At 31.1% G+C, this 24,654-nt stretch overlaps 2 protein-coding genes and 1 pseudogene across 6 annotated transcripts; 1 reads left to right on the plus strand and 2 right to left on the minus strand.

The window, feature by feature from the left end:
• The first annotated feature begins 5,170 nt into the window (after window positions 1-5,170).
• LOC124832432 (VQ motif-containing protein 25-like) lies at window positions 5,171-5,919 on the plus strand. Its single transcript, XM_047306633.2, has one exon. It carries the CDS (start codon window positions 5,292-5,294, stop codon window positions 5,733-5,735), a length of 444 nt encoding a protein of 147 aa, XP_047162589.2. The 5' UTR covers window positions 5,171-5,291; the 3' UTR covers window positions 5,736-5,919.
• A 5,531-nt stretch (window positions 5,920-11,450) lies between these two features.
• CNX2 (cofactor of nitrate reductase and xanthine dehydrogenase 2) lies at window positions 11,451-17,995 on the minus strand. 5 transcript variants are annotated; one of them, XM_088110207.1, is made up of 10 exons: window positions 17,747-17,995; window positions 16,655-16,726; window positions 16,489-16,551; window positions 15,592-15,657; window positions 14,851-15,471; window positions 14,488-14,655; window positions 14,202-14,393; window positions 12,895-12,963; window positions 11,896-11,980; window positions 11,451-11,788 (listed from the first exon to the last, which is right to left on the minus strand). In XM_088110207.1, the coding sequence occupies exons 2-9, from the start codon at window positions 16,703-16,705 to the stop codon at window positions 11,897-11,899; spliced, it is 1,314 nt and encodes a 437-aa protein (XP_087966333.1). In that variant the 5' UTR covers window positions 16,706-16,726; window positions 17,747-17,995; the 3' UTR covers window positions 11,451-11,788; window position 11,896. The 5 variants fall into 5 exon arrangements, with proteins under 5 accessions (XP_087966333.1, XP_087966332.1, XP_087966336.1 ...); XM_088110206.1 differs by having other exon boundaries at window positions 14,851-15,474; XM_088110210.1 differs by lacking the exons at window positions 16,655-16,726; window positions 17,747-17,995 and adding an exon at window positions 16,204-16,245 and having other exon boundaries at window positions 16,489-16,521.
• Window positions 17,996-21,397: 3,402 nt separating this feature from the next.
• LOC148201478 (uncharacterized) lies at window positions 21,398-23,068 on the minus strand (annotated as a pseudogene).
• Between the last annotated feature and the right edge of the window lie 1,586 nt (window positions 23,069-24,654).

The following is a 24,654-nucleotide window of genomic DNA, read 5'->3' on the forward strand; positions in this document are numbered from 1 at the left end:
ATTAATGTTAGGTTGGATAATTCAAACTTATACACTTGTTTGTTGAAGTATAAAAGTAGAAAAGAGTAAGACTTGACATTCATACATTCCAAACATGTGAAGTCTGATCAAAGCCTTACTTATAGACATTGGAATAATTGAGAATCTTAACTAATTAATTTATGTTTATTTAAGTAATTTGAAGTCAATTTTTATAAAATAAATGAATAATATAGCCAATGAAAAACTCAACTGTAAACAAGTTAGAGAATCTGTCCTTTTATATTCATTTTTATCATTCATTGTCTTAAAACATCCTCTCTTTTTTACTGGTTTTTTTATTTCTAACAACTTAAACATTATTCTGAGTGAAGTTCTTAATCAAATTTTTCAACAAATTTGGTTAGATTTTAATAAATTTTCTTTGTAGTTGAAATTTCAATTCTATCATTAAATTATTAGTGTGGTTCTTTTGTTACTAAATATTAATATATTAAAATGTAAACATATATAAAGATGAATTATAATTTATAAACACGTGATTCAACAATTTAGTATCAAGTAGCTCCAAGATTTCTAGTTTCTTTATCTCAGTACTAACTTGAAATCAAACCTATCATTGTCATATTTTAAGTCTTTCTTTTTTATTGTGCAAACGTGACCTTAATAGCTTTATTCAAAGAAAAGAAGTTAAAAAGAGAAAAAAAAAGTTAAAAATTCTATATATATGTTGTCATTAAGATGTTCTGCTGTATATTGAGATAAAAATCATTAGCAAGGTAATATTTAAAGATATCAGAATAAGCTTTAACATGTCAAAAAAAGGTTAGATATATAGTCATAAGTTGTTTTGATATTAATTATAATTCCACGAGTTAAACCTATTTTTCTAATAAATATTTTATATATATCAACACTAAATGGATTTAGTCTATCATACTATCCAAACTAATCTTTTAAAATCTTCTTTAGACAATCATTTTAAAGTGTTTTTTATCAACATCCCGAATAACAATGAAAATCTCCATTTTTCTTATTTTGAAGATCTTATTCATAAACTACATATTTATACTTATATACATATTTCATAATTTTCATAATCAAAGATGGAGATGTTTGTGATTCCCTCTAGTAACATTAATAATGTGATTTTACTATTTTATTTGTTTACATCTATAATCTTAAAATGATATCTCTATCTTTTTTATTAAAAAGAGAAAACCATACACATGAAAAAGAAAAGAAAGGAGAATACAAATAGTATAAATATATATAGCCAAACTCACTTACTTGATTCAAGTCTATAAACTTAGATGATTTCAATAGTGATTAGTAAGGATAAACAAACTTCAATGTAAATAACCATTTAATATTATTCTAATACCACTCATTTAAATTTTCAACACCAAACCTCCAATTATATACAAATTTAAAGTTTTACTTTCTCAAATAGTGTCAAATATAAAGTGAAATTAATAACACTTTATTAAGAGAAATAATACCAATTAAAATAGAACAATGAGGTTATAGAGATACTCAATTGATAAGAAAAAATATAAATAGACTAATATACATGTATACACGGTAATAATTCTATTCTTCCTTTGAGTATTTTGAAAATTGAGTTGTTGATTATGTAAGGTTTACTTTCTTCTCGAAGTTTATTATGAAAAACATTTGCTTCTTCTCCACTTCCTATATATCAATCTCCCAATCATTCATGCTTCATTACACTTCCCACAACAACATCCTAGGTTTTAAATCTTTCACTCTTTAATGATAAATAAAATCCTTTTTGAAGAAAAACTCAGTCTCTATTGATAATTATTTTATATATGATAAACTGTTTTAAGATAGTTAAAGTTCAATTTAGATTAATTACACTTAAATAATCTGAAAAAATCATTTTTTATATTTCCATGACTTTTTCTTGCACCTAAATGAAAGAGATGATCTTTTAAAATCTTCACATTTAAAAAAAAAATTTGTAACATATATTAAAAACCTTTCTTATGGCACGTTTTAGAAGCATCTTGGAAACAAATTATGAAGATACTGAAACAAGTTTTAAACCTTTTTGTAAAATGACATTGTCTAATGATAAAGTTTACTATGGAATATTTTGGAATGAATAATCTGAACTAGTTAAATATTAATCACGGATAATATATTTATAATTTATTATTGGTTTCTCATTTCTATATCTAAGTTTTCTGAATGCGTAATCCGAACTTTTTTTTTATTACATGTGAGATAGGAATGCTTTGAAAGCTTTGAGGAATCCTCAATAAATGTCATCATTTCTTAATTAAAAATTTATTTAAATGTAATTATAACATAATTAAACTTAATGTCTTCAATTCTGAAATATGTTCCATTTTTTATTTTGAACAAATTTTCTTTTATTGTTAATTTTTGTGAAAGTTCATTTATAGATTTTACAAATGTTATTTTATTTTGGGAAAAGTAATTTTTATTATTATCTAAATAGTTTAGAATGTGAAAATTGTAAGTATTAATTAGAACATATTGAATGAAAGACTTTTGTAATAAGTTAATTATTGATAAAAATATATTATTTTAAAATGGTTTCACAAATATGATTTTTTTCTAATTGTGAGGAGAGTTATTTAAATAAGTTATTTTCTTTAATTTTAAAATTTTAAAAAACTTATGTTAATTTTTATATTAACACAAGCAATTACAATACAAAAAGCAAATAACAATAACATAAAAAATCTATATGGTTCAATCAAAATGGGCTATGTCCAGGGTTTTACTAAATGGTATTTTTATTGATTAATTAAGTTTACAATTACATTAATACTTATTGTACCAGAAGGGGCGGGCGTCCTACGGAAGGACGCCCATTTCAACATGTACCATTAAAGCAGTATATTACCGACCGCCCATTTCAACATCCACGATATAGGACTGGTTAATGACCGCCCGCCCATTTCAACACTGGAAGCCCGTGAGATTACATCACCAATAACATAGTGACGTTTGAGTACGACATGGGCGGGCGCCCATGTCATACGGAATGAGTAACACAGCCCAAGGCCGGCCGCCCGATGATTAGATCTCGTGACAATGGTCGGCCATGCTACTAATCGTCTTGGCTTAATGAGAATCGACTTGGTTTAAGGTAAGTAGAGTTTAAAAGCTATTGGGCTGTCATGGGCCGTGATTAACTTTTTACTAATCCCAAGCCCATAGCGAAAACTATAAATACAAGTCCAGGGTGAGTGGTAGAGAGGTGACATTAAAAGCACATTTGTTGCTATCCCTGAGGAAAGCCATTGTTCTGAAACTGACTTTGGCATCGGAGAATCTTTTGCAGGTATCCACCCCTCAGGGTCAACAAGGAAACCAAGACTTGAAGAGAAGCCAGCCATCGGAGCAAGATAGCAGGAGAACTTGGAGAGTTAAGATAGCACAGCCCGACACATCCGAAACACTTATAAAAAGAAATAAAATAGTTAATCTTATACAAGTGGATCAGACCGAATAAACCGTTCAAGACTCCACCTACTGTGAAATCAAACATACTTAATCTTAAATAAGGTAACCTAGTGATCATATATATTATCCACAGAAATCTGTTTCTAAATACAAACAGTCATTACTTGATTTTTTTTTCCATTATAGTAGACTCTTTCACATCTTTATTATAACCACTAGATAACATACATTTTATTTCATCAACCAGACCCTTTTATTGTAGATACAGTTTAACTTTTTTTAAATATATAAATTTCTATTTGGAAAAATATAAGAACAATATTTAAAATATAGAAATATAGAAATTTATTCTAGAAAAAAAATTTATTTACAAAAAATATAAAAATACAAAATTAAAAATATAAAAAAAATGTCTAATTTTTTATTTGAAATTTATAAATATTTTGAAATAGAAAAAGTATTAAAATTTATTAAATATTTAGAAAAAAATATAAAAATAGATATTTAATAATATAGAAAAATATAGAATTTTTAATTGAAATTCATAAAACTTTGAAAATAGAAAAAAGTATTGACATTTATTTTAGAAATTTTATTTTAGAAGAAATACAAAAATAGAAATTAAAAATATAACAATTTAAGATATTTGAAATAAATTTGATTATTTTTATTCTATCTAGATATGTAAATATAAAGAAATATTTTTAAGTATTTAGTATTTAAATGTAAATAAATTTTTTAAAATTGTTTCTGTAGGTTTTTTTAAAAAATTAACGTAGAATCGTTGGAGTTTTTTTTTCATAAATTTCAATTAATTTTTTTTATATTTTAAATTTTTTTCAAATTAAAAGTTATATATATATATATATATATATATATATATATATATATTTTTAAGTTTTAAATGTTCATTTTTATATTTTTCGTTTAGAATAAAAATATATATTTTTCAAATAAAACAAATTGTGGGTCTAATTCAGAAAATAAAATACATGGGAATCTAGTGATAATAATAAAAATGTAGAAGACTATACTACAGAAAAAAAAATTTATTAGCTTTCGAAAAGAAAGCTTAACATTTTTATTAATTCTTGAAGTTGAAAACACCAACAATAAAAAAAACTTTTAAAACAAATTAATTAATTGAAGTGCTTTTTATAATTTTTAATACTTTTTATATAAAAATTACATTTTCATAAAACAATATAAAAAATTACTTTCTATAATTTCATATCAAAATATTACTAATATAGGAAAAGTCATTTTGAGAATAATTTGCTGATTAAAGTGCGTTTCATAGTTTTTAACAAAGGGTATAGAATGTATGATTTTTGGCCTCTGTGAACCAGATGCATTTAAAGTATTATTATTCAATGATTTGTGGCCATAAATTAGCAAATTAAGCTGAATTGATAAAATGATAAAGTATGGGATTTAGTCTAATGATTGCTTTGACATGTGGAAAAATAAGATTAAATTGAATGTAATTACTAGGCCAAACAGCCTTTGGACATGTCTCTCATATTTGTTTGGTATAACTGTCATTAATGTCAATGCAGAGAAACATTAAATAATGCAGAAGAAAATTACATGTGTGAGGAGGAAGGCCCCATTAATGTGTTTCTTACTTTATTATTTTATTGACAATAAATTTGGTTAGATGTTATGTCCAATCTCAGTTGCCAAAAGACAGCTTCAAGTAAACTTTGAGAATCTGCAACTTGTTTTCTTGCAGGATATACTTCCATTATTTTTTTCCTGTGTAACCATCAGTTTCAATTCACTCTTCTTTCAACATTCAGAATCAACCAAAACACTGCAACTTTCTACAGTGTTACCAAGAAGAGATGACAAAGCTAGAAACTTCTTCACTATCCTCAAAGCTGAGAATTAACAGAGATTCACGTGCAATATCAAAGTTTAAGTCAGAGATTAGGATAGTTCATGTGTTTGCTCCTGAAATAATTGAAACTGATGCTGCTAATTTCAGAGAGTTAGTTCAAAGACTCACAGGAAAGCCAGAAGAAGGGAGCGCTGGAAGCAAGTCCAAAACCGCACCAACCGAAGATGCTATTGCTATGGATTCAGACCCGAAGGAGGCTTTGATCATTCGAGATGAAGAGGAGTTTCTGAGTCTGCAAAATGGGGTAAGGGTGAAAGATGAACACGAAGAGGAAGAAGGTCAAGATGGTCTATGGAGATCAAAGTTCAGTGGTTTCGTTGATGGGTTCTCAGAATTTGATTCTTTGATGAAAGAGTTAAGCACTGCGCCTGAAGTGAAGCAAAGTTAGAGACAGGTTTTAATGTGTTGTCGTTTGTGTGTATCTTGTTGATTTGTGAATACTTATCATGAATGAATAGCTGATGAACTGATGTTTCATAATTGTAGATTGAGTATTGACAATTTACCTTGTTTCTGATATTTTGATCTAGTGCATGTGTGTTGATGTATTGATTTTATTTAGTTCTATTGATGTTCAAGGATTACAGTTAATATTCATTAGCATCAGTTGCTATAAAACTTTGTTGTGTGTGTATTAGTTGTCTTATTGCATCTCTTTCAGCTTGTAGGTCTTTCACATACCACTTTGCACAAACAATTTTGCCTGGTTCAGTTATTTTTTTTTTCTAGAATGTTGCTTTTGATGTATTAATTCAAGTATTTTTTTTTTATATATACATTTTGTTTCGTTGGGTTTTGTTGTTGAAGAGTCATTTAACTATTTTCGTATATAAGCATAAAAATAAACATTGAGATTTTTTTTCATCACCTACGATATATTCTTCTATTCTCTCTTCTTATTCCATGTTCTCTCTTCCAAACCAACAAGTGGTATCCATAACAAGGTCGATTCAGGATCTGTGTTGTAAGAAATGACAAATGGAGGTGGAAATGTTTTAGGCAATCTACCAGTTTTTTATGGGAAAAATTATAACCATTGGGTTATGAATATGGAAGCTATCATTGGTTATCAAGAGTTGTTGGAGATTGTGAAAGACGGTGCACGAGAGAAAGACGAAGCCACAAATAGAAAAAGATTGCAAGGCTTGTTGCCTTCTTCATCAATGTGTGGATACATTGAACTTTGAGAAAATTTCCAAAACAAGAACAGGAGGCCTGGATATATTGCAAAAGGCGCATGGACGTGTGGAGAAAACCAAGAAAATGAAATTTTAGTCCCTTAGAAGGCAGTATGAGTTATTGTCTATGTCTATTCTAAAACAGTTGTTGAAAAACTCAATCGATTACTACTAGTAAACTCATTGAGAGCGTGTGAGGAGATTGTAACTAATCAGACATGGTTGAGAAAATATTCTGCATGATGACCCCAAGATTCAACTACATCTTGGTGACGATAGACGAGTTCAAAGATGTAGAAAAGATGAAAATGGAAGAGTTGGAAGGCTCTTTGGCGACACATGAGTTGAAACTATTGTCGCGAAATGCTGAGAAAGTTGGAAAAGAACAAGCCTTGCAAGCGCATATAACAAAGAAATGGGGTTCTTTTCGGGAAAATGGAAAAAGAATAAAGGTGGGCCATTCAAGAAAGATTTGAAACAAGAACAAAATGCAAAAGATCAGTCAAACTTGACAAAGTTTAGCAAAGGAGGTTTTAGAAAAGGAAGAGGAGCAAAGAGGAATCAAGATCGAAGGAATATACACTGTTACAATTGAGATAACTAAGGACGCTATGCGATTAATTGGTTTATTGATACTGAATGTTCCAATCATATAACTGGACACAAGACTTGGATATCAAATCTTGATACAAGCAAAACCAACAAGATTAGGCTTGCAGATGACAATACAATGGAGGTTGCTAGAGTTAGTAATATCGTAATCAAGAAACAAGATGAGGAGGTTGTTGTAATTGAGAACGTGTTGTATTTTCTTGGAATGAAATGCAATTTGTTGAGTGTTTGTCAGTTAGTGGAGAAGGGTTTTTTAGTAATCATGGGAGAAGACATGCTGAAAGTGTATGACTCAAAGAAAAGGTTGGTGTTGAAATCACCACTGTCAAAAAACAAAAATTTCAAACAAGATTGCATCCAATGGAGAATCAGTGTCTTACTACAGGGGTTGTAGACAAGATCAGTTGGCTATGACACAAGAGGTTTGGTCACCTACCTGAACTTTCAGTCTGAAAATGCTAATTGCTAATGAAATGGTAATTGAGTTGCTTGAAATATTTGTTTTAATTAAGACATGTGAAGAGTCCTTTCTAGGTAAACAGCCTAAAAATGCATTCAAATCACATATGCACATGAGAGCAAAGGAAGTGTTACATGTGGTGTACTCGGATGTATGTGGACCTTTTGAGAAGTTATCTTTGAGACAAAATATATACTTTGTGACTTTTGTAGACGAGTATAGTCGTATGGTATGACGATATTTTTTATAAAAGCTAAAGGTGATGTGTTTTCAGTCTTTAAGAAGTTTAAGTTTATGGCTGAAAAACAAAGTGGGAAGGCACTCAAAATACTTAGATCAAATGGAAAAACTGATGATGGGGTGCATCCTACACAGTCACAACCACAAAGAACAACAAGACAGAGAATTATGCCAAGGTAATTGGTGGATCTCAAAGTGTTTCTAGATAATGCATTGACTGATGGTGGTGATTTGGTGCACTTTGCTTTATTAGCAGAGGTTGAACCTTTTAATCATGAAGAGGCATGGAAGCGTGATTTGTGAAGAGTTGCAATGTTAGAAGAAATAAGAGCTATTGAGAAAAGTCAAACTTAGATATTGACTAAATTACCTTTGAATAAAAAAATACATTAATATTCAAGTTTAAACTTAATCCCATGGGACCATTTCAAACGAAAGGCACAACTGGTTGTCAGAGGATTTCTGCAAAAACAAGGTTTAGACTATACAGAAGTATTTGCACTTATGGCTAGGATTGAGACCATAAGGCTGGTTGTAGCGTTGGCTAATGGTAGAAGGTGGCCTATATTCCAATTAGATATAAATCTACATTTCTAAATGGACCGCTTGAAGAAGAGGTTTAGGTCACCCAACCTCCTAGATTTGAGATTAAAGGCTCTAAATACAAGGTGTATAGGTTGAGGAAGGCATTATATGGCCTAAAGCAGGCACGAAGAGCCTGGAATAAAGTGATGGACTTATTCATGCTAAGACCCAAGTTTCTGAAATGTCCAATGGAACATGGTGTTTATGTAAGATTCCAAGATGATGCAAATTTACTCTTAATGTGAATTTACATGGATGACCTATTGATCACAGGAAATGATATCTCAAAAATTGAAATTTTTAAAGATTTAAAAATGGTTGAATTTGAAATGACTGATTTGAGCAAGTTGAGATACTTTCTTGGGTTTGAGTTTGTCGAAACCAACAGTGAAATTATTCTCCACTAAAGGAAATATGTCGTAGAGATCCGAAAGAAATTCAAGATGGAAATTTGTGATGCAGCAACAACTCTAGTAGAGGCAAAGATTATTGCTTCAAAAAATGATGAAGAAGAAGTTGACAACATCCTATAAAAACAAATGGTTGGATTACTGAGGTACCTATGTAACATCAGGCCTGACATTTGTTTTTCAGTTGGAGTACTTAATAGATTCATGCATCAGCCAAAGAAAATGCATTTATTAGTTGCAGAAAGGGTCCTAAGATATGTTAAGGGAACAATAGATTTTGGAGTATTGTTTCCTAAAATCAATGAAATGCAAGATGAATTGGTTGGCTGGTCAAATTCTAACTGGTGTGGTGATGGCAGTGATACGAGGAGAACTACTGGATTCTTGTTCAAGTTTATGGGAGCATCAATCTTTTGGTGTAGCAAAAACCAACATGATATGGCATTACTTGTGAGACAAAATATATAGTTGGTTCTTCCACTGCATGTTAGGCTGTATGGCTTGATTCCATCCTGACAACAATGAAAGTTGAAATTAAAATACCTATATCTAGCTATTTGTTGATAATAAATCAGCAATAAATTTGGTTAATAGCTTTGTATCACATGAGAGGAGCAAACACAAAGAGACCATATTTCATTTTCTGAGGATGCAAGTTAACAATTGAAAAGTTGAAACTAATCTACTGACTCAACTACAGTTAGCTGATATCTTACAAATCACTTAAAGAAGAATACATAACTTCAATATAAAATACAAATACAATCGGACAAAACCACTCCCCATAAAATGCAAATACAATCGGACAAAACTACTCCCCATAAAAAGTCATCCACAAAAAATGAAAAAATAAACTATTTTTCAAAAAAGAAAAAAGTTAAAAGAAAGTGAAGAAGAAAGGTTACATGCAACATTTTAAAATCTCATTTATGTTTAACTTGTAGTCAAACATAAAAACTTATTATCTTTGAACTCCTAGACTCTTTTTTATCTAACCAAAAAGGATTAAATATAAAAAAATAAACTACTCTTATTCATAAAAATATCATTGTATTTTTTTTTTAATGTCTGATTCTTTACTATCAGAACTAAATCATGAGATAAAGACGTAAATTATGAGATATAGACCAATTTTCAACTAATAAAAGTTCACATATCCCTGAAATAAAAATCTATTACTCTTTACTTGGAGAGGAGAATTTGGCAGATTTAGTTCAAGCTCGTAACAGCTATTCAAGAATTAATGAATGGGATACCACTAACACGTTGGCTTTTGTAGCTTTTATTTATTTAAGATTATATAAATTATTACCTTTGAAAGCAAACGTGAAATTGACCTATATAGATTTTTTTTTTCAATATGATAATAGTATTGACTTTAACAGATTAAAGTCAATGATAGGATGAACAGATGATAGTGAATGGTAAAAGTCAATACATGAAAATTTAGCTCAAGTTATCATTTCAGAAATTTAAACGAAACCAATTGAAAAAATAATTATTGATCCATGGAACATAGTCACGTCCAATCTACATCAATATAAAATAATTGAATATTATAATCGAATAAAACTGTGAACTAAATTAAAATATCATTTAAACTAATTTATAAGTAATTACTAAATTAATTTATTAATTAATTAGTTAATTTATTTTTTAATACATAATTGATGCAGTATAATAAATGTTAACATAATTTATGTTTAGTATTAAAAGGAAAAAAAATATAGATTTTAACAAAAAAAATTAATTTACTTAGATTTGTTTGAATTTTATTAATAATTAAGGTAATTAAATATGTGTTTAGTTTTTAATAATCGTAAATGTGTGTTTATTAAGATTAAAATTAACTTTAATATATAATTAGTCTTGAGTGAAGTATTTAACGTTTTATTTTTACTTTATAAATTTTGAATTTTTAGTATTTATTTAAGATTAATTGTATATTAACATTAATTTTCTTTTAATAAATATATAACTTGATATTTAGTAAACATCAAATACAAAAGTGTGTTCAACTATATTAATAACGAATGAAGTATAAACAAAATTATTAAAATTAAAATTGTTGTATTAAAGTGTAGTTTAATTATTATTATTATTCTACTACAGAGATGGAATATGTCAATACTTATTTTACAAAACTAACTATTTATCCTTTATTTTTAATTTACAAACATATAAATCAAAATTATGAATTCACATATTTATAATTAAAAGAAAGAAGAACACGCTCCAATTTGAAAGTTCCAAGTAGAACTCGAGTTAGAATGTCTCCATGATTTTTGGAACCAGGATTAACACAATGAATTTATTTAACTTCCAAACTTTACATATCAAATTCTCTTATCAAGTTTAGCACTCGCATTTCTTTTCTTCATGAATTTTTATTTGAACACACTTTCACCAACTTCTTTCATTCTATCACTCTAAATGCAATAATGATTAAAAATCTCACGTTAATTAAAAGATAAAATCAATTTATAATATATAAATAGGTGCGAACCTCGTCTTATAAGTTGGGTTATGGAGTTGACTTAAAGTCCAAAAATTTGATAGGTGAAAGGAAGAAACTTTCTTTGTAAGATAGCTCTTCTCGTAACAGGGCATAACCAACCTTCTCAAAATTTCATTGTCATTTCTATAACAAAAGAAATAAATACAGAGCCATGCTGAAAATAAAGCTGATTGGTAAACAAACAACCAGTGAAGAAAGAGTTACACATGATCAGAAATCCAAGCCCAAATTTGCATTATTACTCGATACAATAACAGTGGGTTTTATCCAAAGGCAAAACAGTTACCAGTATATGTGGCTAGGAACAGTTGAAAAATTGATCACCCTTTGTAGTGAGATTGACTATCAATGAAGATCTCAGATACTCAATTCAGGGTACTTCTCACCAGGACTACTCTGGTTGCCTGCTATGTAAGTAACTTTATCACTGTATGATACCTGAAATAGAGACAAATCATGATGTGCCTCAGTAAATTGTAAAAGAAATATTTTAGAGATTGAATGGATAACCTTTATAGAAAATAAATAACTAAAGAAGAAGAGACCTTATCCACCAATATGTATCATAGGCCTATTTGCAGTCTTTGCTATGTCAAACATGCCGGCATGTGAAGCTTTCTTCTTCTTCACCTAGAACAAAGGAAAGACAACCTTAAGAAATAGGATATACAAGACCCCCCATAATATTGCTTAACTAAAGTTATACACACAATTTCAAGTAGTCTATGACCCACTATTTTTGTTCAAAAGAAATCAAATAGTTTACTAGGACTACAGCAGATAGATGAAAAATCATAGAAAAGAAGTGAATCAGTAACATATTCAATGGAAATGCTCACGTGTGTCTAAAGGTTGAAGGTGATAAGTTATAAAGCACCATTACTTCAATTTATATCATATATCCGTGTTTGACATGTATCCATATATGAGACTAATACTTATCAATAAACTATCTAATCTATGAACCAGTAATATACGTTTGTGACAAAAGTAATTTATAATTTTTTATTTTGAGAGCCTTTAATACATTTGATTTTAATTTGGATTCACATTTATCATGTTTTCAAGAATTGTTGTACATTTCTCAAGATAGATGTATAACCTATTGTATCCTATTGTTTTCAAAATAAACGTATCGGCGTATCAAATATGTATCATATCCGATACATGTATCATATTAATGCATCATGATAAGAATAGTTACTTTATCAAAGGATCTACCAATTACCAAATGAGGATAAACTTTACCTAATTATATCATCCCCACCCACCCTTCTATCTCCATACATATACAGAAGCTCTAACCAGCTCCTTATCAGTTAGGCTGAGGGGTGTGTTGTCCTTTGCTATGCTTCTCTTATTCCTAAAGTATATCTTTTCTAATAAAGGTCCACTAGCATGTTAAATTAAAATAGCAGTGAGTGAAATTCTATTGCAGCATCATCATATTAAGAGGATGATAAATCCTGGTAAAGAAACAAAAGAATTATAAATCATTACAACACAAGTGAGATTTAGCAATAGTAATCAGAAGAAGTGCATACCGCTGCTCCTATTATCTCCCTAAGTTCATGATCCTCTGCACCACATCTCAAGGGATCTCTTAAACTAACCTGAAACACGACCCATATAAAAAAATCACAAAAACCTTTTGGTGAAGCTCACATTAAAGATGCTATATGTATGTTATGACATGTTTTATTGTCCCGACCGATGCCAACATCCATACATACATCAAGCACTTTTGACTTGAACATAAATGGTATAGATAACATCCATAATGACGGGCATGTCTTGAATAGGGAAAATGATTATCAGTTTCATTGATTGGAAAATTTTCAGAAATGATTAAGAATTCAAAAGAATTAAGAAAGTACATTAGTGCATCTAAAGAAACAATTACAAGTAATCAACTAAATAGAATATCAAATGAAATAGCACGTGGAATGGAAAGAAGAGGCAAGACAGTGTACATGTTCAATCCCAAAATTTGTATGTGGTAGAGCCATATTTTAATGTTTGTAGAGATCATGTCCTAATGTGTATCAAATCTTCCATTTACTGACAAATACCAAGACTCACTACAGGAATCCACTTTCAGCAGGGCACTTCTATCTTTGTAAATAAATATTTGAAGTTATGTTTTTCTATTATGAGTTGGTCAGATCAGATAGTTTTCCCTTTTTTCCCCGTATCAAGAATTCAGAAATAACAGCAGACATCACAGTTTCAAACTAGCTAACTGCAAGGAATCAGTCACAGTCTTCATAAAACCAGACTGCCAAAAGTTTGCATAGAAAATCCTGATTTTAGTTGCAAACGAAAATTATAGGCCTTAAATACCAATTCCTTAATCCCGAATCCTTCACCCTCATCACCTAATCCAATTCAATTAACCGTACATTTAGGAGGCCTGCAATTAATATGATCTATGATGCCCTGATACTCCAAAAATGGAAACATAAAGGTGTTGTTCCCATGTCAAATACTGATACTTCTACATTCATATCAATTTTTAAATTAAATAGCGATCATCATAATCATGAACTGATGAGAAATTACCACTCTCTCTTTCTTCACCCTTAATATGCATCTATAATTTTTTGCTAAAGAATCCAAAACATAGATATCCTAAATTTCAATACAATTATCGTATTCCCGTAGTTGTATGTGCTCATGTCGTACTAAGCATCCAGACTTCATATATTACCATGAAGTATAGCGTTACAGATGCACCAAAAACATTGAGTATTCAAATATAAGTGGCATCACAGATTTAGTCAAATTACCATCACCAGGTTTAGGGGACAAGCATAATACACTGAGCTTTGATGATTTGAATATAACTTACCTCCGAAGGACCAAATAAACAGACTTTAAAGTTTCCATCAGCAAGTAGTCGCAATCTATTGCAACCAGCACAGAAATGCTCAGTCATTGATGTGATAAACGAAACTCTACCTTCATGCCCATCTATTGTGAAATTTTTGGCTGTATCTGTAGGGTGGTCCTGAACTCTTTTTAAGCTTGGAAACTGTTTCATCTGTTTGGTAATGATGGTTACCAAGGGTCTCTACTATAAGAGAACAACAAAATGTAGTATAAAAGTTAGGTCTCCAGTCTGAATTCTACCTTACCACTGTATCCAACATTTCTGAGTAGGGTACTAGTTTCTTGACATTCCAAACATTCCCATCAAAAGGCATGAACTCTATGAAGCGAATATCAATTGCCTTTTCACGGGTCAACTCAACAAAGTCGCAGATCTCATCATCGTTGAATTCACGCATTACAACACAATTGACCTGAAATGCAAGAGAAACATAAAAGATATCTTAAAATGCATCCATCAGTGACATGAAATTTACCTGAGGTTATGCACCCTTGTTGAAAAATTCATTTGATTAACTTAATGAATTTGAGCAAAAAGGTAGCTGCTCATGGGAAGGTGATCAACAAGAAACACTTGCAAAAGGTAACGATATGCAACAAAGAAATACCTTAACTGGATTAAATCCAAGGTCTATGGCAGCATTAATTGAATTCATTACTTTTTCATGCCCTTTTCGTCTGGTCATAAACTCAAACTTTGCAGGTACCAAAGTGTCTAAACTAATGTTGAGGGAAGTAAGTCCACAATCTTTCAGCCTTGGAAGTTTTCTCGTCAGGGCAATACCATTGGTAGTCATGGACAATGTTTTCAGTCCCTTCAAGTTTGATAATTCCAAACATATGTCTTCAATATCCTTTCTAACAGTTGGTTCCCCACCCGTCAGACGTATTTTAGTTACCCCTGAGCTTACAAACAGATTTGCCAATCGCAGAATCTCAGTATTTGTCAAAATTTGAGGGCTAGGAGTGAGTTCCACACCTTCTGCTGGCATACAATACTGACACCTTAAATTGCACCTCTCTGTTAAAGATATTCTCAAGTATGTGTGAAGCCTTCCAAATGAATCTACCAACATATCAGAGACGGAATTATCCTTTGGCAGATCTTCAGACACCGAAGCAAGAGATGCAGTAGCCAAAGCTCTTGTGGCACATTCATTCCAGTGTCCACCGAACAAAGCTTGACGAGTACTACTGGCAGCACAGTACGAACCCACATCACATTTAAACTGCTTCAAGAAAATTTGTGTGACAAGCCAGCCACATTTTCATAAACAAAATTTGAGCACATTAGCTACACGAAAACCCAGATTACCTAAATTCTTACACAAAAAGGATAATATAATTACCATATCAACAGTTATCTTTCCCAGCTCAACACTTCCATGATCTTTCTTTAGCTTCTTAACCCGTTGCTGCAACCAGGTTTGTATGTATAGATTAAAACATAAGGTAGAGAAGTACAACATTCTTTTACAATTAATTAACTAGTGTTGTGCATGCTACAAGCTAACATGAAGAAACAATGAAACAAAGGAAACAGGTTATGAAATCCATCGTCACTTGGAATTACAAAACAGGTAAGGCATTAGCCAAGAATCTCAAATTTGCAATAGCACATGCATGGTACAAATCATTGCAACTATATTGTACATTGAAAGTTGAGCACGAACGAAAATTTAATTCACATTATCCCTCACCCACCAATATACTAACCAAAAATACAACATAGACACAACAAAACTATAAAACACTTCAATGAGATGCAGACACGATAAACCCCAAGAAAGATGGATTATACGTTAATGCATTCAACGTAAAACAATACAGACATGACAAAACTATCACACACTTGAAGGCAGACCCAAAAATTTTCAAAAAACCCTGAAAAATATGGATCACACATTAATGCATCCAACATAAAACAGTGTCACCATGGAAGCTTAAAATCGCAAACAAACCTAATATTCTGGAACGAGTTCTTTCAACTTAGAATAAAGATCCTGCAATAACCCACATAAAGGAAAACTAAAACTTAGGTCAAAACTTATAACCAACTTCACGCTATAATAAACAACAATTAGTCTGAGGTATCCTTCATTCCCTAAGTACTATACTAGAATACCCAATTCCAAACTTCACCACAATAACAGTATTAGCAACACCCTCCTCAGATAAAACACTGTTCAGAGTAAACTTTTCACCAAGCACCAACGACACAATAAGGATAGAAAAAAAGAAAATACAGTGTTACTGGAGCTCGGAGTTTGGAGCCATCTAACTGAATTCGCGGGATTAGATTGCTGACCCTGTCATTCCATTGCAAAAGTAAAAATCAGCAAGTCAAATAAGCAATAATCAAACACAAACATGCCAAAACCAAAACAGTTAGTCACTGTTGTCCTCAGTTACCACGCGAGAGCGAAGCCGTGAAAGTGCAGAAACGCTTCTGAAGAATGCCATTTGCAGTAGCACAACAACAACCTGTATCAGCTCTTCATTGTTAGGAACGCATGAATTAAGCACTAAAAATCTTTCACAAAAAATCGGATGAAAAGCTACATGTAACGTCTCAAATCTGGGAGTCAATTAAACACATCAAAGACTAAGTTACTTGTAGACGAAATTAAAAGAAAAATCGAAAGAACTTAATTCTTTTAAAACGTGAATATCCATAATCCAGGTAAAACAGAAACTTCAAAAACAAACTTTATTAATCAGTGTCTCACAGACCAACATAATTTCAGTTTCTGACAACACAAAAGCATCTTGATTTCCAACTAATGTTACAGTGACATAATACAATGCGTTAATCATCTCAGCTACTCAACCCAAGCAACAATTTCTAATGCAAAATCATGGATTTCATGTTACCACTAGTTCATAACAACTTAGCTTCAATAGCAATACCAACTAATGCATACTTGTGATCCCACGAACTGGTTTAGCCCAAATGAACCATACGTTACAGAACCTAACCCTCACAAAATCCTCTCGACAAACACAATACCCATATCCAGTTAAGACTATATTGCATATACCTTATAACCAGAGTAAACTTAACTAATAGAGTATATAAAATCAAACATTCCAAATACCAATCAGTCAACTAATAAAACTGTATACACATTAATCAAGTTATGATTTATCCTTTAAGTACTTGAACATATCAACAGTAATTGGCTATCTTGAGTGAGTTGGCCAACAAATTCTAAAATTAATGTAAGTTGGACTAAATAATAACAATAAGCTACATTTTAGTAGTTCAGACCTGCTATAATCTCAATTCTCATGAATATTACTAGTTTTCTTTTTATTTTATCAAACAACCAAACAGAACAACGCCCACATGCATATTTCAGGCTGTAAAAATTCAATAATGCACCGGTCATCATAAGTTATTGTATTAACTAAGATAGCCACGAATCATGAATCAGTCAAAATTTACCCCAATTAATCATATACCAAGACAGCGAAACAAACCCGTACAATAGCTCCCCATACCTTGTTCGATCCCAGCTCTTCACACGGTCAAGTCCCCCCAATTGATTCTGTAGTTTCTATTGTCCTTGCGCCAAACCGTTCGCCCTCTATGTTCTCTCTTTTCTCGCAACTCCTCCTCACGGTAACTCTGCTCTATTTCCTCTCTACAACTCTGCTCTGTTTCCTCTCTGCTCTCCACCTTACCTCGCTTAGCTAAAAAAGAAATTTAAGCTCTCCCCGTTTTTGCCCAAGAACCAAAGAAACCCAAAGAATCTCTCTCTCAGAGAATAGCAAACTATAATTTTATGTAATTTTTCAAAAAAAAATTAATAGAAAATATCATACCAAAAATAAAATTTAAAAATTAAAATGTATTTATGAATTTATAAATAATAAAAAAATATTTCTGAATTAAGTCAAGTATCCTTAAAATTATAATTCGTTGTCCCATTCTCAACTATTATTATCTATTTTAACAACTTTATTTATTTAATACTGTTAAGTATCCAACTTTATTTTAGATTTCTTTAGTTAGAGTTAGGCTACTTTTATTTGCTTACCTAGTAGATGAAGTAATAAAAATTACTTAATACTATTGAAATGTAATGTATTTCTTGTGGGTTTTTAGGAGTTTTTTTATATTTATGATATGTAAACTACTATCCCTTATAAATAGGATAATATGGTGTATTGAGCTTTAGTGAAGTGAGTAATAAAATTTTTAGTTTTTCTTAAATTTTAAGTTGTTATCAGGTGAGACTTTAGTTATATAATATGGTGTATTGAGGTTTAGTAAAGTGAGTAATAAAATTTTTAGTTTCTCTTAACTTTTAAGTTGTTATAAGGTGAGATTTTAGTTCCTGTCATCATCGTTATCATTTTTCCTTATTGTTCGCCATCGTATATGAAAAACATTAAAATGGGTGAATAATGTTAATGGAAAAATTATTTTCACAACCCTTCTTATATAGTATATTTGTCGAATTTTTGATTTATCAAATAAGTATTTAGGCGCTCGATTTTATAAATGATTGTAAATGATGGTTACTCTTAACATGCTATTCAAAATGTACACTTGAGTGTTTGTAAGAACTTCCTTAGTTTAATAATAAATGTTTAGTGCATAAGATTCTTGTATGTAGAGAGTTCTACCATAATCTTCAATAAGATTACAGCTAGGATTGGCAACGGGTCGGATCAGGTATCAATAGTGCCTATTCCCAATCCGACCTGAAAAAAAATCCACACGCTACCAACACGGATACCCGTTTAAAAAATAACTGCGGGTATTTTAAAACCCGCGGATACCCGTAGATACTCGTGGATACCCACAAATATTTAAAAAAAATATTTTTACAAATTAAAAATAAAATTACAAAAAATATATAAAATATATAAAATATAATATAAATTAAATTAAATATAAATTAAAATTTAATTTTAATTAAATTTAACCTTATAAAATATAAATTAATTTTAATTTTAATTAAATTTAACTTTATAAAACATAAATTAAATTTTTATTTTTATTTTTTGCGGGTAACAGATATCCGTGGGTACGAATTGCATAATACCCGCATCGACCCGTTTATAAGTGGGGTTTAAAATACTCTCTACCCGCAACCAACGAATAATAAATATCTGCAGGTACCAACTATCAGTCACGGATTTTATCCGCGGGAGCATATTGTTTTGCCATTCCTAATTACAATTGAGTATTTGCATCACTCCTGATCTTCTCAGTCAGCAAATAACCTGCTGTTACCCAAGACTGGATGAGTGTTCTCACCACTCCTGGTTTTCTCAATCAGCGATCAACCTCCTGTTATTCTAGACTGGATGAGTATTCACATCACTCCTGATACTAAGCAACCTTGCTTAGATTTCCTTAACTCAACCAAGTTGAACAAGTGTTTTAATTCTCTTCAGAATTGCAATAAACAATTGCTTACAAGTTGTTTAGACTATTACTCTTACAGAGATGATGTGATTACAATACAATGTAGTTTAAACACTCACATGTGTTTCTCACTAAAATATTAAGTAGAACACTTAAGGGAAATGCTATGCTAGATCGTTTATTAAGATAAATTAGGCATCCTTCCAACAAACAAAGTTTAGGGTATAGAAGACGAAACACAAAACACAATAATAAACTAACCACATTAGGTTCACTAGGTTAAATGTTGATACATTGTCTTCTGAAAAGAAGAAAATGTATGTGTCTAACAAGCCAAGACCTAACTCATTATGGGTATCTAAGACTCAAATAATTCATCTTGCATATATGTCTGGTGATTGAAAGAAAAGCCATGTCATGGAACTTGGATAGTAAATGCTCACGTCACATGACAGGGAGAAAAATGTATGTTTCTAAACCTGAGGGACAAGAAAGGAGGATTGATCACATTCGAAGGAAACCAAAAAGAAAAAATCATAGGAATTGGAAACATAGGTACAAACCTTTCCCCCTCCATTTATAATGTTTTATTAGTAGATAGTCTTAAACATAATCTACTTAGCATAAGTCAATTATGTGACAGTGGATATAATGTTGTTTTTGAAAAAAAAAGCCAATGTAGGGTAATAAATAATAATAACTCTTTAGTATTTACAACTAATAGGCAAGATAATTTGTATAAATAAGCCTAGATGAATTGTAGTCTCAAAGTGTTTCATGTCTGGTATCTATGAAAGATGAGGCAATGACATGACATAATAACTGTGGATACGCAAGCATGAGATTAATCTCAAAGTTGCAATGCCATGACTTCGTTTGACGACTGCCGGAAGTATCATACAATATACAATCTTCTATAGTGCTTGCATGAAGGACAAATAGGTCAAAGAATCTTTTAAAAGTTAAAACATGATTTCAACTAAATGACCTATTGAGCTACTTCATATAGATTTATTTGGTCCTACAAGAATTGAGTCTTTGAGTGGTAAATTTTATGGGTTAGTAGTAGTAGATGATTTTTCTAGGTGAACTTGGGTCCTATTTCTAACTTATAAGGATAAGACTTTTAACACTTTTTGCAAACTCTGTAAAGGAATAAAGACTGAAAAGAATTTAAAAATTATATCTATCCGAAGTGACCATGAAGGAGAATTTGAAAATAAGCTTTTCGAAAAAGTTTGTGAAAACTCTAGCATTAAGCACACTTTTTCAACTATAAGGACTCCACAACAAAATGGAGTCATTGAGAGGAAAAATAGATCTCTATAAGAGATGGTCAGAACTATGTTAAACGCTTTTAACTCTCCTAAACACTTCTGGGCAGAATTGGTTAACACTGTTGGGAAAATCTCACAATACACACACTCAAATATTTTCCTGAAATTGAGACTTATTATTCATTATAATTGAAGGGCTTTAAATAGCGATAACACTTACAATATTACGAGGAATAAAAATAAAATATCAAATATCTTAAAAATAAAATTTTCTTAATCTATCATAAAATAATATTGTACCTAGATAAACCGAAAATCATAATTACGTGTTCCTATTTTATCTCTATCAAATCAAACTAAATATTACTATACCCAAAAATTAATAAAATAAGATTTAAACAAAATTATTAATAAAACCCTAAAATTTAAGTTTATCTCAACAAACTCCCTCATAAACTTAAATTCTTCCTTCCTTCGTTCGACTTTCCATGTGCATCATCCTACTCCGGGTTTGCATCTTCTCTCCAAGATTTTCAGCTCCAATTCATACAACCGGTTCTTCTTTTCTTTTACCTGGGTTGTTAGATGACCATGCTTATCCTTTAAATATAGTACCTGATTTTTCATAAAAATTAAATTACCTTTTTCAATTATCTGACCCATGCTTAAAATATTGCTCTTCAACTCCGGAACATAATAAACATCCATAATCTCTCCAACTCGTCCATTAATCTGAATATGCCGAATCGTTCCACGCCCTTTCACGGCCACCTTGGAGTCATCTCCAAAAGACACAAATTTGGCCTCCACCTTGGTGAGTTCATAAAAAAATTTCTCGTTCCCACACATATGATTGCTTGCTCCAGTATCTAGATACCATATCGAGTTGGTAGAAATCTCATCATCCTTCATCTCTTCTTCATCTTCTTCCCTATTTTTATCTAGTTCAATAACGCTAGATGCTTTCTCTTCCTTTTCAGGAGCCGTCTTCTTCAAGTCCTCAAGCTCAACCCTCTGTTTATTCATAATTTCATTAGCTTCATCCAGAAGCCTCCCCATCCGCTGAATCTCTTCATCTTTTTGTTTGAGTTCCTTTTCCACATTTGTCGCACCTTTTACCGAGATCACTTCATCCAATATTGAGAAGGAATTTTCCATGTCCATTGTATCCGAGCACTTTGCCAGCAATAGTTCTTCTACATCTTCTTCTACATCTTCAGTAACGAGATTCGTCTCCCCCTTTGTCTCGGTCTTGCAATACTTTGCAATATGACCAAACTTGCCACAGTTGTAGCACTTTGTTGACCTATACTCGTTTGCAAAGTGGCCGTACTTGCCACACTTAAAACACTCCACTCTTGATTGATCTCCTCGACCTTTTCCTTGTCCTCGGTCATGCCAATTCTGCTGACCGGTTTGATCTTCATTATCATTACCTCGGCCACGTCCACCTCGTCCTCTGCCACCAGGACCTCGACTCTGAGTAATCTGAGTTTTATTCGAGTCAAACTGTACCTGTAGTGCTTGGTCGTCGGGTTCAACTTGATCATCCCAACTCCTTCTCCTTTGTTCGTGGGCTTCTAATGACCCAACAAGTTCATCCACTGTGAGAACCGACAAGTCCTTCTATTCTTCGATGGTGCACACGATACTTTCAAAATCTTTTGTAAGAGATCTCAAAATTTTTCCCACAACCCGGCTAGATGGCATTTGTTCTCCATTCCTACCGAGTTGGTTGGCCACCTTCTCCACCCGAGTTATGTACTCGGTTATATGCTCTTTGGGTTCCATCTTCAACTGTTCAAACTCTCCTTTGAGAGCTTGTATTCTGACTTGTCTAATGCGGTTGTCACCTTTATATGCAACCTCCAATATCTCTCAGGCTTCCTTTGTTGATTTGGCATTCGCTATCTTTTTAAATCCCGACTCATCTACTGCATTGTAGATGAAATATAATGCTGACCCATCTCTTGCACGAGTTTTCTTCAATGCTGTCATATGTGCCACCATCTGATGTTCGTCCGCATCAGGTTCAACGTACCCGTCTTCCACCATATCCCAAATGTCTTGGGATCTCAATAACGCCTTCATCTGTAGGCACCAATTATCATAATTGGTTTTTCTCGTCAATTTTGGCATATTCATACCATTAACAACCTTTGCCATCTCTCAAAAAATCAAGCACTCACTTTTTCTCTCACGATGTTTGACTCTTTCCTCTCTCTCTTTTTCTCTCTCTCGGTACTCAGAGTATAAAGCTCTGATACCACTGTTGGGAAAATCTCACAATACACACACTCAAATATTTTCCTGAAATTGAGACTTGTTATTCATTATAATTGAAGGGCTTTAAATATCCATAACACTTACAATATTACGAGGAATAAAAATAAAATATCAACTATCTTAAAAATAAAATCTTCTTAATCTATCATAAAATAATATTGTACCTAGATAAACCAAAAATCATAATTATGTGTCCCTATTTTATCTCTATCTAATCAAACTAAATATTACTATACCCAAAAATTAATAAAATAAGATTTAAACAAAATTATTAATAAAACCCTAAAATTTAAGTTTATCTCAACAAACACTTCCTCTTATATTCAAAACAGAGTTTACATTAGGCCAATCCTCAACAAAACACCTTATGAATTATGGAAGGACAAAAGAACAAACATTTCTTATTGATGATGTATATTTATGCCCTCATTTAGCCTTTAATATTAGATTCTTAAATGATTTTTCAACTTTAATAGAATATTTTAATTAGAATTTTTTATAATTAAGTTTATTTAGCATGAGATACAAAAACATGTTAAATATAGCTTTTTAGTTGCATAAATGCTCTTTGGATATTTTGAAGTGTGTCAGTGCAGCTGCAGCTAAGTTGAGTTTATTCAGGTGTGAAAACAAATTGGTTAAAGTTTCATAACATCTTAAAGATAAATCCAAGAATAGAAAATAACCAAGAACACAAGAAGTCTATCCAAGCATAACATGAAAAATTGAAGAAAATTGGCCAAGCCAAGAAAAGGGAACAAATAACAAAAATTGGATCTTGCGATTTTCTCTATTTTTTTCTACTAAATGAGATTTGATAATTAATAAATATTCATAATTAAAATAATTTTGGAAAAAGATATCTTAATATATTTTATTTGATAATGTTAAATAGTTACCTTATTTAACTATATAAATAAATATCAAAAGATAACATTTATCAAATCTTTTTTAATCTAGCATATATCTTCACAAATATTATTAGATCTCCACAATAATCAAATATATTTTGAAAATATTGGATTATTTAGAAGATAATTGGAGGATATTACATTATCATAAAGAATATTACAACAACAAAAGAGCCTGAAACAAAGCTCAATTCAATTTCTATATAAAAAGACTTAGGGGAACACATTAGGGGACTTAGGAACCCTTTAAGGGGTTTAAATTTCGTCCACCCTCTCTTCTTCTATTTTCATGTTATTTCAACATTCCATGGAGTGTTAAGCCTTTAGGGTTGATTTTGCTATAATTTCTTAACTGGATTATAAGGTTAGATGAATGAATTTTTTTACTCTTTTGATTCTTGTTGTGATTTATTTTTATCTATGTCTTTTGTTTCTTAATCAAGTAAAAGTAATGATTTTTACATTATAGCCAAGAGTTTTTATTTTTAATTGAGAATTTACTTTGATCAAAGTTAGAAACTTTCATATGATTGAATGAGTTTTTGCCAATAATAA

The sequence above is a fragment of the Vigna umbellata genome, chromosome 3 (genome assembly GCF_029865625.1).
Source record: "Vigna umbellata cultivar VRB3 chromosome 3, Vumbellata_1.0, whole genome shotgun sequence".
Classification (NCBI taxonomy): domain Eukaryota; kingdom Viridiplantae; phylum Streptophyta; class Magnoliopsida; order Fabales; family Fabaceae; genus Vigna; species Vigna umbellata.

Excerpts from the sequence above, each read along its gene's own strand:
- LOC124832432 (XM_047306633.2), top strand. The coding sequence starts at position 5,292 with ATGACAAAGCTAGAAACTTCTTCACTATCCTCAAAGCTGAGAATTAAC.
- CNX2 (XM_088110206.1), bottom strand. The coding sequence starts at position 16,705 with ATGGCATTCTTCAGAAGCGTTTCTGCACTTTCACGGCTTCGCTCTCGC. Across the intron at positions 15,658-16,488 it reads CTCCGAGCTCCAGTAACACT|CAACGGGTTAAGAAGCTAAA; the intron begins GTATTTTCTTTT and ends ACCTGGTTGCAG. Across the intron at positions 15,475-15,591 it reads GAAAGATAACTGTTGATATG|CAGTTTAAATGTGATGTGGG; the intron begins GTAATTATATTA and ends ATTTTCTTGAAG.